The sequence below is a fragment of the Bombus flavifrons genome, chromosome 4 (assembly GCF_040668555.2).
Source record: "Bombus flavifrons isolate JBK064 chromosome 4, iyBomFlav1_principal, whole genome shotgun sequence".
Taxonomy (NCBI): domain Eukaryota; kingdom Metazoa; phylum Arthropoda; class Insecta; order Hymenoptera; family Apidae; genus Bombus; species Bombus flavifrons.
The window spans coordinates 16,012,810-16,028,429 of record NC_138445.1 but is presented as its reverse complement, the minus strand read 5'-3'; the positions used below and the strand labels follow the sequence as shown (position 1 = coordinate 16,028,429).

General features: G+C 38.8%; 1 protein-coding gene across 1 annotated transcript in view; it reads right to left on the bottom strand.

Moving 5' to 3' along the window:
* Positions 1-15,620, bottom strand: part of LOC138179449 (GTP-binding protein RAD) — an 83,205-nt gene that overhangs the window by 5,374 nt on the left and 62,211 nt on the right. The window contains exons 4-7 of the mRNA XM_069112258.1: positions 14,987-15,201; positions 8,831-8,994; positions 5,111-5,202; positions 2,779-2,971 (exon numbers count right to left, since the gene is read on the bottom strand). Of these exons, the coding sequence (XP_068968359.1) occupies positions 2,779-2,971; positions 5,111-5,202; positions 8,831-8,994; positions 14,987-15,201 (664 nt within the window). The remainder of the gene's footprint in view (positions 1-2,778; positions 2,972-5,110; positions 5,203-8,830; positions 8,995-14,986; positions 15,202-15,620) is intronic.

Genomic DNA, 15,620 nt, shown 5'->3' with positions numbered 1-15,620 from the left:
GAATTTTTTCTTATTTTTATAAATTATTTCAATATCTTCTTCGAGTCAATTATTTACGTTGCATCGGAATCGCTATTTAAATGACAAACAGCGCATCGGTTATTGCGTTGAATAATCGTAATTATTGAGATTGATCCGACAGTTGAAGCAAGAAACAGCGGATCGTAATTCTACCAATCGAAAATGATCGCTGTTTAAACAACGAATAATAAATTCGTTCTCGGATTTCCTAATTTGCTGTAATTAAATAATTTACTATTACAACAGAATCAATCTTTAAGTATACGATCTGTATAGATATATTAAAACGTTTAAACATTTCGAAGCTGTTAACACTTTACTGACCCCTAGTGGTTCAACAACATACGCACGTCCGATCGGTAGCTCGGGTGTAGATTCTCCCTGATACCGGCTCTGTTTCGGTTTAGACTCTCCAATAGCATTCTTTTCGTTCATCGCGAACGATAAGTTTTTCAAATTGGTATTAAACTGTGGGAGCTTACAAAGCAACGCAACTGACGCAACTGAGCAAGGTACCTTAGTACTAAATAACAAATTACTGCTCAAATAATGAGAAAGATTGTCGGCGACAAAAAGCCAATTAGTAAGCTATCGGTCGGTAAGCGTCGAGGACAGAAAACCGATTAATCGCCTATCGGTCGGTAAAGTGTTAATCTACGTGTCCATAGAAAATCTGCCATAGAAAAATCTGTTTTATTTTGTTATATTTTCCTATTCCATTCAATTTCTGAAACAACAATCTGGAAAATACACTGAAAGAAGGCAACAACAAATAACGAATAAAGCTAAAATACTCGGATTACGAAAGAAAGAATAAGAATAAAGAAGAAGAATAAAAGCTAGCATAGTTCGTACAACGATCTATTTACCCACTGATACTTTATACTTTATACCTTAATATTATAAATATAGATCACATCGTGTGCCCGCCACTTCACGTGCAGCTTCACGATCGTGTCATTGAAAATTACTTGTTTACTTCAAGTACTATAAATACATGCAAAATGAAAGAACGAACAAAAGAATGAATTATTACGTTGCGTAGTTGTTAGAATTATCAATTTTGCTTAATGACACCTAATGCACGAAAAAGAAAGCCTAATCTTGATTCAAATTAGCGGTATTTAGGTTTCACTGAATCTCGTCTAATACGTACGAGCACGAAAGCGTAATTACGCGACTAGCAATTATCATCACGCCAAGTGGCAACTATCAGCTTTCGTCAGAACGAAGTTAGCGGGTGTAGTTAGCGGGAAACCGATAAGCACGGCAACAGCTTTCATTAATATAAAAATTGATGTTAATCAACGCAAGTAACAAGTTTATTTATTGTTGACCTTTTCTAGTTTCAGAAGGAAGTTACGTTAGGAGGAAATTCAGTGAACTGGTCCCGGAGAGCAATTCTAGCGATTGCACCGGGCTATATCTTTGTACCGAGAGAAAAGTTACTTCTTCTTTTATGTAGTACTTAACTTTCCAACGATCTTCGTATCTTTACGTCTCGATTGCGCTTTCGTTTCAACAAATGTGTAAAACGTTTTAGTGGTCCGAGGAAACTCGTTGCAACGGTCTGCGGAAAATTTTGATACCCAAACTCGAAACAAGAAATCCCGAAATACGTATCTTATTACGACTACGTGTGGCGATTGTTAATTAAAATGCAAAACGCGGTTTTATTTTGCGTTCACTGTACTCTAGGCATGTAGAACGTACAATTTATAATATATTAAGCTGCCTGGAAAGTTTCTTTCAGAAGAAAATGGATCGTACATAATTCCATAAAGTGATATTATTTCCTTATGAAACGAAAGAAACTTTTGGTACAACCGAATAGTTTCGTTGTTTATATTTTTATCATAAATAATCGGACGAAGCAAGAGATCTAATCGAAGCTCGCGTGGCCAACTATAATCCAACTATAATGTTACACGCGTTTAATCGAGCTCCAAATTGCCAATCGAATATCCAGCAAAATCACATGATCGTCCAGTAAACCAAAGTTAATTACCTAGAATTGCACCTGGTCTCGAAACTCACGTGGACAGGCCAGGTGTAAAAGATAATTGAAGACGCGAAGATAACAAAAAAGACAGATGTGGAGGACATAGAAAATAAATTGGCAATGTACAAGACAATAATCAAACTCATATGAACTTATGGAATAGTTCTATGGGGAAACAGCGGCAAAGAGCCAGCACCACGTCGCTAGATTCGAATCACCGCAATAAACGGCACTCGGAGGAGGGGTTGTCAATGGCTCGTGATGACATCAGCAACGAAGATCGAACGGAAAGATGTAGAAATACCAACTGTCCAAGAGAAAATTAAGAGACGCAACGAGACACAAGAAAAGAATTGCGCAATGTCCCATGAAACCAACCCCGTGGACGTACAAAGGGCGGATTAAACGAGGGCTGAAGGAGGAACATCCTGTCGTAGGAATCTCACGATATGCCGTAAGACGACAACCTGGGGAAAGTCAGCGACGTGATAATTTATAGCCAGAAGAATTTAGCGAACTCGCAAGCAGGGCACATTCTAAAGGCAGATAACCAAAATAAATAAAAAGAAGAAGTTGCAAATTTTGTGTGAGTATGATCGCGCAAAAATATGGCAAATAAACGCCAAGGAAAGCTTGGAGAGTAGCAAAGAAAGTCAAAGAGACAGTGTAAGCCAGTATTGCACGTCCAACGAGTAAATAACCAAGTCCACCCCCATAGTTGGTTACAAAGTTCGTTTCTTATTGCTCGTACGCACCAACGGATGGAACCTCCCGTTTCCTCTCGAGATCGACTTTGTTGCCGACGAGAATCACGCCACGACTAGCCATATAATCGCTCTTCCATAGATACATCAACGTATCTTCGGCCATTTTCAAGCTACGCCTGTCCACCACTGAGTAAACCACCACGTAAACGTCCGGATTGTACGTCGAGCAGAACGTTTCCACCTGGAACAAATAAAAGAAGGAAGTTTAGTCGTTAGTCGTTAGGATATTCCTGTGTCTTACTTGGTTGCTACTTCCATAAGAAGAGACAAGCGGATTATTACTCGCAAATGGATAAATATCAGATGTTATTTAAGCAAAGAAGAGATGGTAACATTACACTTTCGTATTTTTCCTTTGTGTATATTTAAAATTACGAAGACTCGACGTAAAGGATATCTAAAGATACGTGACGACGTAAATAGACAACACGTACCGCGATATAGAAAGATACAAGCATAAATAATGCCCAAGTATTTATAAAATTAAGTACTGTTTCATGCGAAACGCGTGTATAGTCGGCAGCAGCGAGATAAAAGAGAAATCCAGGGACGTATAAAAGATTAAACGAAATTTTCTTTCAAGAGAGAAGAAAGTTCAATTTTATCAAGATTCTACTACACCCTTCACCTCGTGTTTCTTTTCTTTTTTCTTTTACAACCCGCAGCAAATTAGATATACAATATAATCCCGCGTGTTTCCATCGAGATAAAGGTAATACGATGTCGAGTAGAAATAAGTCCGCCAATTTTAATAAGCAAGCTAAACCTTTAGCCGCAGAAACCCGAGCGTAGGGACGCTGCGTGATGAACACGGCCGAAAAAGATAAAAACAAGAAGAAACGGAAGAGAATAGAGACGCAACGAAAAAGGAGCGTACAGAGTATTTGTATATGTATAATTAAATAAATAAAAATGGGTAAAAGTTATATATATGTACATATGTTGAAGCGAGGAAATTATCAGATTTAGCAGAGTGCCTCTTCGTTTATTCGAACTGACGTTATCGGATCGTCGGATTTATCGAACGTGTTGTTTCTTAACACTAGAACTACCACACCAATCAAATTGACTGATTTTACAATTTGATTTTAAAATTCCTACTTCACGTTATATTTTTTCTCCGCAATTATGTAATGACTTTCGCAACGATAACTAAAAGAATAATATAACGAATTTTACTTTCTTTTTTATGTAATCAAACTGAAAATAATTTCGTGTCGAGGCTACTTATACCAATATCAATGAAAATGACTGGTACCTGTCAAAGTGTAAAAGGGTCCTGCAATCTGTTTATCGAACCCCGATTAACCAGTTTCCTCGTTTTGTACAACCTCCCACGCGTTTCTCAAACTTTTACCGCGTATCATTCGATACGATGATATCGGTTATCAGGAAAATTCCGGATCGATCGCTAGATCGCTAGATGCTAACGCTAGAAATGCCACAGCACCCAAAATGACTGCTTCTACGATTTTATAAATGTGACAACCCTCGTTTAGGGATCATAGTCCCAGATGGATTAATAACGTCGAGGTTGAGGTTGACTGATTGAAGAACGAGTGGATGAATTTGTAATAGAAAAGTATATTGAAATAATTAAAGGTATAAGTATAAGTATAATGTATAAGTTTATGCTGATTCAGATCCTTACTCTCTTAGTGTTACTAGACGGTGGAATGATAGGGAGCACGTTCGTATATTTATAGCAAAAGGACATTACCAAAAAAGTTAAGCTTATAACTTGGGCTAGAGGCTACAGGCAACATAAATAGAAATCTGTTTATTAGTTCCTTTGTTCCTAGACCTTGCAACCCAAAACATAATGTATACTCGATACAATAATATGCACCGCTCCTTATTTAGAATATTTCTGCGTAGTAGCAGTCTCTAGGTCACAGATATACACAAATAAAGATGTAAAGTTTTTCTCCGAGTAGTTACTTCAACAAATAATACCAAAAATGTACTACATGACATGGAATTCCTTCTGTAAGAAAGTAATGAATCAATAAATATAAAAATATTCTATTATTACGTATTTTTTAAAGATCAGTCATTTTGGCTTGTTTCGGTACAAGTAGCTTCCTGTTAATTACCGGTAGTTCTAGTATTAATTTCTGTTATCCGAATTCAGGTGCCTTACACGCTTAAATAAATGTTTTTGCCTTACGAGGGAAGGAGCCCACTTGGTTCACTTCCTGAAATGTTATATGAAAATTAATTCCGATTATACGAATGAATAAACAGCGAAGAAACGGGTAGAATTAGTGGACCGTGTTGGATAAAGGGGGTTTTATCGTAATTACGTAATTAAGCTTACCGACATCTCCGCCGTGGGGTGATCTATGATTTCTAATTCTGTTTCTTGGCCATTGAGCATCACGGAAACACTTTTCTGTCCGTATTCCTCGTCTGAAACAATTCAAACCGACAGTTGAAAATTGCTCATTGCCATATCGTTTCGTCTACGCATTACGTATTACGTAATTTGCATAATATTTTTGATATTATATTTGGTTAAATATATCAACGTAGAAACGTATCTGGAAATATTTAATACTTAACTAAATATAAAAATACGTGTAATACGTTAACCATTTGCTACCTGTTTGAAAACATCGAATTGAAACGTTGTAAGCGACGACGAGTATATTCGTCGAGCACAGAGTACGCGTAACTGTTATAACATAGAATTAAGTTGTAACGAAATGATTGTTTCGATATTTTATTAGGTCTTGCCATAAGACAAAGTATTGTCGTTTCTTCGTGACGACTATACTCGTCAAAAACTGCTAACCGATTAAATCGATGAAAATGAAATCTCCACGATTTCGGAATCTTAAGATATTCTTGGAATATAATTTTTACGGAAATAAAATTTGTAATTTAACAGCTGGTCGTTGCGTATGAGGGGGACAGAAAAAATAAAAACAACGGGCAGGAAGAACCGAAAACGAAAAATGTTTTCACCTGCACAGTTATTGATTCTACAATTTTGAAATTTCCTTTGTCCGTAGGTTTTGCATCGCTTTGTTCGATAATAACCAGACCCCGGGCTGGCTTTAATTAAAAATATTTCTGTCAAGCCGTTCGTTCATTTTTTCAACGGCAACTCTAAATATTCCACGGTATTGAACATGTTAATTACGTGCACAGGTGAACGGTTCAAGGGCAGTGGACGCGTTTACAAAAGTAACGCTTCCGGATTCGAAGTTAATTAAAATCGTGTAACAAACTGTGCAGTTGCTCGCGCGATTCTTTTCTGCGAAACTCGATTAAGCGTAACATTTGACACTTTAAACCTTTAAAGCGCGAATTTAGCGAAATCCCTTATTAAAATATGACATTCGATTAATATGATATTCCTATATATTTGTTTCATTGGATGTAAACAAAGAAAAAAGAGAGAAAAAAAAAGGAAAAGATTTTATTATTTGCAACAGACGAAATAGTCTCAAATACGTAATTTCAAAAAAATCGTTTCAAAACAAATAGCTAATTCTTTTCTGTTCCATAAAGCGAAAATAAATACACGGAAAATTATGACCTTTCTACTTTTTTTTCTCTCTTTTTCTTTCATTGTAGAATTAATCAGACGGTTCATTTTATGGCGAAAAACGCGGCAATATTTTTCATTCTGAAAACAGGGTAGACAACAGAGTGAAAAATTATCTAAATAATATTTGATTCCAGAATGTTTAGAAATTGAAATTTTGCAACAAGAAATGCACGGTCTAACGTTAAACGTCATAAATAAAATCATAATAAGCTTAAAATATCGCATTAAGATTACGTTTATTTATTTATTTATTTATTTATTCGTTGCACGGAAAAGAAATTCCCATTAGAATACAAACAGGAAGCAAATAATACGTAAAGAACACGTATGCGAAAAGAGAAGAAAATAGGGGAAGGAGAGACTGAAACAGAAGAAACTTGTCATTTACAAGACCTTGTACATTTGCATTTTAATAGAACGAATAGGACGTTAATTGTTCAGCTTCTTTCTCCATTCGTTCTTATTAAATTACCGTACAATCTTCGATTAAACTAACATAAAATACTAAATATCAGACATTAAAGAAATAGCTGCGTAATTATTCTTTCGTTTATTATCAGTATTTTTGCATTTATTCCGTGAAAGTAGCGTTTCCTGCTTGATAACGAATTCATTCACGTTTTTGCAAATCGGGTCAGCAAATGCTGCGACGCAATGAAAAGTGGGTTATACCTAACAAAGCGATTTGGTCGCTGTTGACAATGGGCACAAAACATTTTGCAAATTCCAGGTCTTTCCGATATTTTCTCCTTTTCCGTTCCTTTGTTTCCAATTTCGATATCGCTTTAAATGGAACACAAACATTTTTGTAATCAAAGCATCGCAGAGTCACGCTCGTTCGCAAATCTTTTGCCTTAACACGCGTCTTTCCTTTCCTTACGATTTTATGATTTTACTTTTAGCGATACGCGTCGTTGGAAAACGTCGACTCAGGTTTTACACGAAGTTTCTAACGTTTCTAACTGCATTTAATTTACATGAAACTTTTGCCAAAGTTTTTCCGCAATTTATATCCATTGGAAGCACAGTCAAAATAAAAATTGGTTTTATTTACGTTCTGTTTATTTTCGGTTGAAACAGCTATTCGCACACGCTATACTATCTTCCGGTATTTGGTTGTCCTAAAAAAGGGGTCATCAACATTTTTGAGACACAATCCAAAGGAAAATACTCGATTCATTTCACACGAAACCAGGATGTAATTTCTTTCAAATAATCTTCACATTGTAAATATGAATCCCGCTATAGACAGCGAATGTTTATTTAAATTCATATTTCCATCGACTAAACTAAAAATTAAATAACCAAAAAAAAGAAAATATATGAAACCCAAGCAGGAATTTGTTCCACTCATTAAACGTTACAATACCATACTCTAAATAATATTTTGTATATTTTTACACGCTAAATACGTTCCGTGCATTTTTGCACCTCCAAAAGAGGATGTTCTCAAGATGGTCATTTTCTGGATCTGCTAGCGTAAGTTCTTGCAGGCCACTTAAGAAGAGAAAGAAAAAATGTCATTACTATTTACCCCAAATACGATGGGAAAGATACTCGAACTTGAAAAAGAAAAACCAAAGATACCTTACACTTGATCCTAATTTTCCTCAAATTCTCAGCCAACCACAAAATGAGTATTCGTCTATATCGACGTAATAATCCTTCGGAGATTCTGTTGATAAATCAATCGGAGTTTAAAATCGAGCAAATCCCAAGTATCATCGGGTTTCTGGTGGCCGAGAACAATAGCCAAGAGTACGCTCGCTCAACCTGTATCCGTATACGTATGCGTCGAGTGTCACGAACGAATTGCACTCGGTGCAGAAATAGAATTAGCGTAAAACACTTTCGTTTGAAGTAACTACGGAGCTCGACAGACATCGGAATAACCAGAGACGTTATTAGCTGGAACACGTAAACAGATAGATAGGACTTTGCTGCATTGCGACCGACAGCTTCGACGTGTTCGGAATGGGCACTTTGAATGGCAAATCGCATCAGCGTTCGATTTCATTGACTACGAAAAATATCGGATCGAGATACGACCTATCAACGACCGACTTTCATCGAAATAAAATTCCATTGCAGCGGCTCCGCAGTTAATTGAAAATATTTTGTTCGCGCGTTGGAAACCAAAGTCGGTGGAAAGTCGATGAACTTGTGGTTGATCGCTGTTCGTATGGGATTTCCTCGATGCTAAACTTCCATCGATTTGCCGGCTGAATTTCCAGAGTCATTTCGTAGATGGATCGGTACTTGAATAAGACGAAGATAAAGTTTCACCACTGCCATTTCTTTTTTATCTTCTTGCTCATCCGTTTCAACTTTCCCATCGCATCACCGCGTAGGTGCAAAAAGTGGCCATTTTTTGACACCCTCTTCTGCCGTAAATGAAATTTTCCCCCAGTCTACTTTTACAAATAAAAACGTCGATATTTCCGCAACTATGGAAAACAAGGGAACGCGACGTACACTCACCCAGGGAAGTGTCATAGGCGCAAATATAGTCGCTGGTGGTGAACTGGGCGGTGAGGGCGGTTTTTCCAACCCCGGATGCACCCAGCATGCCGACTTTATAAGTGGCCACTCGTTCGTTGCTCGTATCTTCCTCTGCTTCCATGCCTGAAAGCTGTGACGCCGAGCTGAAACATCACAGATAGAAAGCGTGCGGTGAATATGTGGCTGACTGTGAAACTCGTATCGATCGACGACATCAGAAAAACAGAGTTCATCGTCTTACTCGTCTGCATCGTCGTCGGTCTTTTTACGTTCAGCGTCGTAGCATGCTCGTCCGGGGAATAGAAGGAAGTTCACCGAACAGGAAGCACGGATTTTGGTTTCGTTGGCAGATTATTATTTGTTTGGTGCGAGTCTTCAAGGATTTTAAGATCTGTCGCGTAAATTTTGGAAACAAGCAGAGACTGTATCGTGTTCTACCGTCACTGTCGAGATAGTTTCGTGCTATCGATTTCGCTTGCGTTCTATTTTCGAATTTTCCAGTATTCGTAGAGCATACGATACACGGTGTTCCTTGTGTTTTATGGAAAAATAATCTGAGAAGATTCGACGCGTTGTCAGCCCACGTCGACGACGCAATCTTTTCGCGTTAAATCGATAAATTCACCGGTAAATTCTATCGCGGTACGCGTGATTCTTAAAAGGAACGTCGAGCAAAGAATTCAGTGGAACAAGAATACGCTTAATCAGACGGTCTGCTTCGAACAAATCGCGTTTCACTCGCTACGATCTCTTACGAAGAATCTCACGTCTGACGATTTTAGTAGATTTTCCAAGCCATTAAAGGAAAGAAGAAAGAACTCGCCGAAGAACGCTTAATTACACGAGTAAACGAATATAAACGTACACATGTGCAGTCGTAACGAGGTATAAAAGCAAAAGCTAGTAGCCTCAGGTCGCTTTATCGCAGTCTGTTCTATTTCTGCAGGTATTATCATTCTACCGTTTTATCTTTCATTTTTATGAAACTGAAACGACCTTCGTGAATATAACATGACGTCAGTTTAAGTCTCCGCGATATACCAACAACGCATCGCACTTCTTCTCTTCTTTCCTGATTTTTCATACGTACGTTACAAATTACATCTTTCTTCGGATCTTCGTGAAATTGGCGAACAAAAACGCGTTCGAAACAGTCTCACGAGTTATCTTCGTTCGATAAGGTCTCGACATTCCGTAAATCGATCGGTTTTCGTTATTTCTGAAAACTCGAGAATATTTTTAACCCATTAACGATATTAGATACACGCTTTCGTAAATATCCCGAAAATAATTATTTGCCAAGCGGAGATTCACGTCGGAAGAACAAAAAAAAAAAAAAAAAAAGAAGAGATTTGAAATAATTAAAGCGGCGTAGCGTATATTTACAGGCACGGGATATACGGGTTTTAAAGGCAAAATCGTTTAAACGTTCGAAACATTTACGTTCGAATGGAAATTTGTCGAAATTTGGTCGAGTCTGCGTTCTTTTTTATTCGGCCCAACATCAGCGGCAGATTCACCGTAATTTTCCGGTTTCGAGAGAACGCACTGCCAACAGGAAGCGCGCCTTGCGCGGCAAAGGGAAAAAGCCACCCCTATTTCTGACAAATACGAGGTTTTCCTGTCAGCTTGCACAATTCCCGGCGTGTCTTCCTTCGATTTTCTGTCACTCGCCCCATACCTCTCCTATCCTCATTTCCTGGACATTCTTCTATTTCTTTTTACAAGCTAATACCCGCTGTAACGACGGCGTTATTTCCGACTGTTCTGCCGATTCGCTATCTTCTAATCGTATTAGAAGCAGTTTACTCGTGTCGCGTACGTAAGCGAAACGCGAGTGGTTGGAACAATTTTTCGAATATCACGTTCCAGGAAGAACATATTTTACAGAGAAATTGCAGGCTACGTTCCACGGAAGGGGAAACGCGAAACTAAAATTGTTTGCACTTTTTTTTTAACAACTCGTTTGTTTCTGAAGTATCAGCGAAATATGAAAGTTGAAAACTGCCTGAAAATATACAGGGCGCGGTTCAACGTGCACGCGGCTATAGGCTGATCCTTTGCGAAGAAACAAGAAGAAAACGTGGAGTGAAATTCTTTCGTCCGAGGCATAAAAAAGGTATTCGGACGCGGCTAATTGCCGACTAACTGGACGAAAATAAGTTAGCAGTATATTGCTAGTATATTGTTCTACGCGTGGAAAACAAAATTTGTCCCTGTTTCCGAGAAAAGAATGAATTTGAAAATTTTGCGTGCTCGTGTTTTCTTGAAAACCAAGCGTTGAACGAAAGAATCGTATTCCACGCTTCTCGCTTATTCTCGCGCGTACCACAGTCTTCTTCTAATCGTTCACTCGCGCCTGCTCGGTAGCTGCAATCCAATTCACGTACATACAGCTACGTCGAATATTGGGTTGGCAACTACCATAAGTGATTGCGGATTTTGTCAGTACCACCTAATGACAAAATCCGCAATCACTTAGTTGCCAACCCAATACATCGAACGAATTATCCAAAGTCAATTTTCGCGAAAACCGAAGACGAAAATATTCCGTTCCATGTACTTTATTCTCGTTTTCTCGTCAGGGATCGCCTCGTGTTGCATCCTGTCCCATCAGCAACGCGTACACCCGCCGTTTACGCCTCGCTGCGTTCAAGCGGTGGTCGACCGGCGTTGCTCATAATTCTCGGCATTTTTTCTCGCGGAAGAGCACTTGCCGAGATTGCGTCTTGTTTCATCGGCCGTGCGACCGTCTCGCGGCACGGGATATCCTTTTGGGACTCGACGAACAGGCAGACACCAGCGCGCCGGAATTACACGAGACGAACGCCTTTTTTTAAGAGAAAAAGGGCCTTTAATTCGTTTAAGTAGAGCCGTAACCGCGGAGAATCTTTCGGCCTTCGCTCGTCCCACCGACACCGCGCGCCGGCTGTAATTGCTCGACGGTAATTACGCGGTTGTTAATTGCTCGACGAGAGGAAGACGAGTGGCAGACGTCGAGGATCGAGGCCGAAATATCTCGCGACTGCAACGCTGGCGCTGGAAAGTTCAGTTAGTCCATTCTTACGAATCGACCCTGGCGAAATGAAAAGCTGTTCGTAGCACTTTCGGACGCGATTTGCCGTCATTGTATGCAAATGGTAGAATTAAAGGAGAAATTACCTCGGTGCTTGTAACGATATTACCGAAGTTTTGGAGAAAATGTGCTAATTAGACAGGCAAGTGGTGCCCATTTCGACGATCTTGAAATATCTTATTAACGTTTATCTTCCGAACAACTTGTATTCGCTGACTGTCGAATCGTAAAACTGCGATACAATTTATCTTACATTTTATGTTTGTATTTTTATATAGCTCAACCTGTCGATGTAACTTGTCGATGAAAGAGATAGCCGTTCTTAACGTTGTTCAAACGAAGGAAAGAAAGGAGAAGAAAGAGGATGAGTGGGTTATGGGTTGGGCTAGAGCAGTGAGTAGCAACGTGAAATAATTTACAATGAATCTACCCATGTGCGAAATGTTTGCGCCGTGTCTTATCTGTTTGTTCGTCACGTACGTAGCGTGTACTAATGGTCAGAGTCACCAGATACGTATACATGTTCGTCGCACGTAATCTAACGATAACCACGCACGGGTTTACGTTGTTAGCTACGGATAGAAACACGTTTGACAACAATATACGACGATACGTCTGTAAATAACAATAATTGGTACTAATGGAATTTACGATACGCTTGAAAGATCGCGTGAAATAAAAATTGGGTTGCGTTAGCGTCGAAGATGGTCAACACGGACGGGTTAAAATTTGAGTGAATTTAGTTGGTTTCTGGCTAATTGGATTCAGGTAATAAAAATCCGGTTACCCACGTGTATGCCAGAATGGATTGCAAATGAAAACTGAATTTAATTAAAGGTTTTTGCGAATGTCTAGGAAACGAAGATTGTGCGGTGGTAACACGTACAGGAAAATGTTTGTTCAGAAGATCGATCTAGGCGATATATTCGAAGCTGGTTGAAATCGGTCAGGCGCACTGTATTCCGTACAACTATCGAAAATATTGTGCGGTCGAGAGAAAATATCGAAGCGAGAGGAAAGTCAGCTGCGCTTTAAGGATTACGTATTTTCTTAAGAAATGGCGCATGCCCAGGACTTATCAATCGACTTTCTTGCGAAAGTTTTATAACAACGATGCTTCCCCAATGGCAATCGACGTATCGTAAGCCCGATATGTGTGTAATAGTACGAGGGGACAAGGACTTGGAATTTATGAGTTAGCTTTCTTGAACAAAGAACCGCGTACGATACAGAGAACAGCATTTCCGTGGACGTTTTGTAAGAGGAAATCTGCTCTGATTTTTTATTGCGTCTTTTATGCCTTTACCTACGTTGGGCGCTACTCTTCAAGGGCATCTTCGAGGAAAGATAAATCCGAGGAAGCAGTACACGATATAGCGTGTCATTTAACTTGAGATAGTATGCACATTAGGGCAGGATATTATGCTATTTTGGACATGATGTATGTTATCGTATTAGCAGGTTTTCACGTAGATCGACCTACTTGCTGTTGCTGCTATTCGTGACAAATGGTACTTCGTGTCGTAATATCGATAAGTAGATATAATAGTTTCAAGGGGATGGTTGTTTTTAGCGTAAACGCAGCTGCATACATACACATGCGTGACGGATGATCCACGTACAGTACAAATCGTAGTGCAAGATTCATCTACAAGTCAAATTCATCTGACGTATAACAGTCTGTGCTATGCCACGTGTAAATGTCTAGCGTGTAAATCTGACGGATTGGCGGAGGAATAATATTGAAACGGGACAAGAGCAGGGGAAGACTAAGTACTTTTGACAGACTTGATACAATTATAAAAATAAGCTCGTGTATTTGTCGGCATATGCTGATAGATATCCTGTGTATTAATGAAAAATGTTACATGTATATTTATACTCTGCGTAATTGCGTATTCTACAAAAATATTTTGAAATTTCATTAGTCGGCTGTCGCGATTACATCGATAAAACTTGAAACTAATCTGAAATTCTATATAGATATCTTCTATATCTTGTATTTCGTATCTGTGTATTTTTTCAGATTGGTTTTAAGTTTTACCAATATAATCGTGACAGCCAACCAATGAAATTAAAATATATTTTTACGTAATACTCAATTAGGCGTAATAGAAATATACACATAAAGTTTTTCCCTGATCAGCGTTCAAAGAATATTCGCACATTTTTCCATGATATGTGTTCAAAGAATATACACATGACGCTTTTCCACGACAGGTGTTCAAGGAATATACACGTAACATTTTCCCATAGTAAATGTTCGAAGAATATACACGTAACATTTTTCCATGATATGTGTTCAAAGAATATACACATGACGCTTTTCCACGACAGGTGTTCAAGGAATATACGCGTAACATTTCCCCATAGTAAATGTTCGAAGAATACACACGTAACATTTTTCCATGATATGTGTTCAAAGAATATACACATGATGCTTTTCCACGACAGGTGTTCAAGGAATATACGCGTAACATTTTCCCATAGTAAATGTTCGAAGAATATACACGTAACATTTTTCCATATGTGTTCAAAGAATATACACATGACGCTTTTCCACGACAGGTGTTCAAGGAATATACGCGTAACATTTTCCAATAGTAAATGTTCGAAGAATATACACGTAACGTTTTCCCATAGTAAATGTTCGAAGAATGTACACGTAACATTTTTCCATATGTGTTCAAAGAATATACACATAACGCTTTTCCACGACAGGTGTTCAAGTAACATAGGCATAACATTTTCCCATAGTAAGTGTTCGAAGAATATACACGTAACGTTTTCCCACTATATATAGCATCGCGTGACGACGTACAAAAGAGAGAGGAACGTTGTCCTTAGCTCTGTGCAATGTTCCAACAGCTTTACATAGCGGTAAGTGTTACGTGTAGGTTTCCTTTGTTTCAACAAAAGTCTCGACATTCTATACCTAATGTGTGTCTAGCCTTTGTCACGCGTTTTAACCGTTTGTTATAGTCGCTGTTATAGTCGAACAACGTTCCATGTATAATGGATATGCGCGACATGTGCTTTATACACTGATTTATTCTCACCTCAATAACCTGGCCTCCCTGGTGCTGCTGCAGCTAGTGCCAGAGGATGTGACGCTGTTGATACTCTTGCTACGTCGGCTCTTCAGCGAATCGCCGAGGTTATAGACCCCATTCGCTGTTATGGAAAACGACCTGAGCCTGTAATATTCCACTCCATCTTCTTCTCCCTCATCGGCCCCGCTGGCGCCACCGCGTTTCGTTTCAGCGAGCATCGGCTGCAACCAAACGAAACAATCCTCTTAATTGATGTGCTTCTCTTTCGAGGACCCTTCGGCAAACTCTCTATACATTCTTCGATTCGTCTCAATTTGATTTGGAACGGACGAGGAAAGGACGGATTATAAGAAAGATATAATCGAGGAGGGTCGATACTAAGAAATAACGAACAAGTGAAAACGTCTTAAGTCTAATTTAAATGACTAAAAATAGAGAATCAGGACGGTACTTTTCTAAACAGTAATATTTCATTGCCTTTACCGCCATTTACCCATCCACGTATTTTTTTTCCTCACCGTAGTTATACGAATCTATTTGTTTCAGTTACTGTAAATACGAATTACACTGATTCGAACATAGAACAGCTTAGCTATAATACACGTCACACACTGGCAGTTTGAACGTCGAGGACGATCAT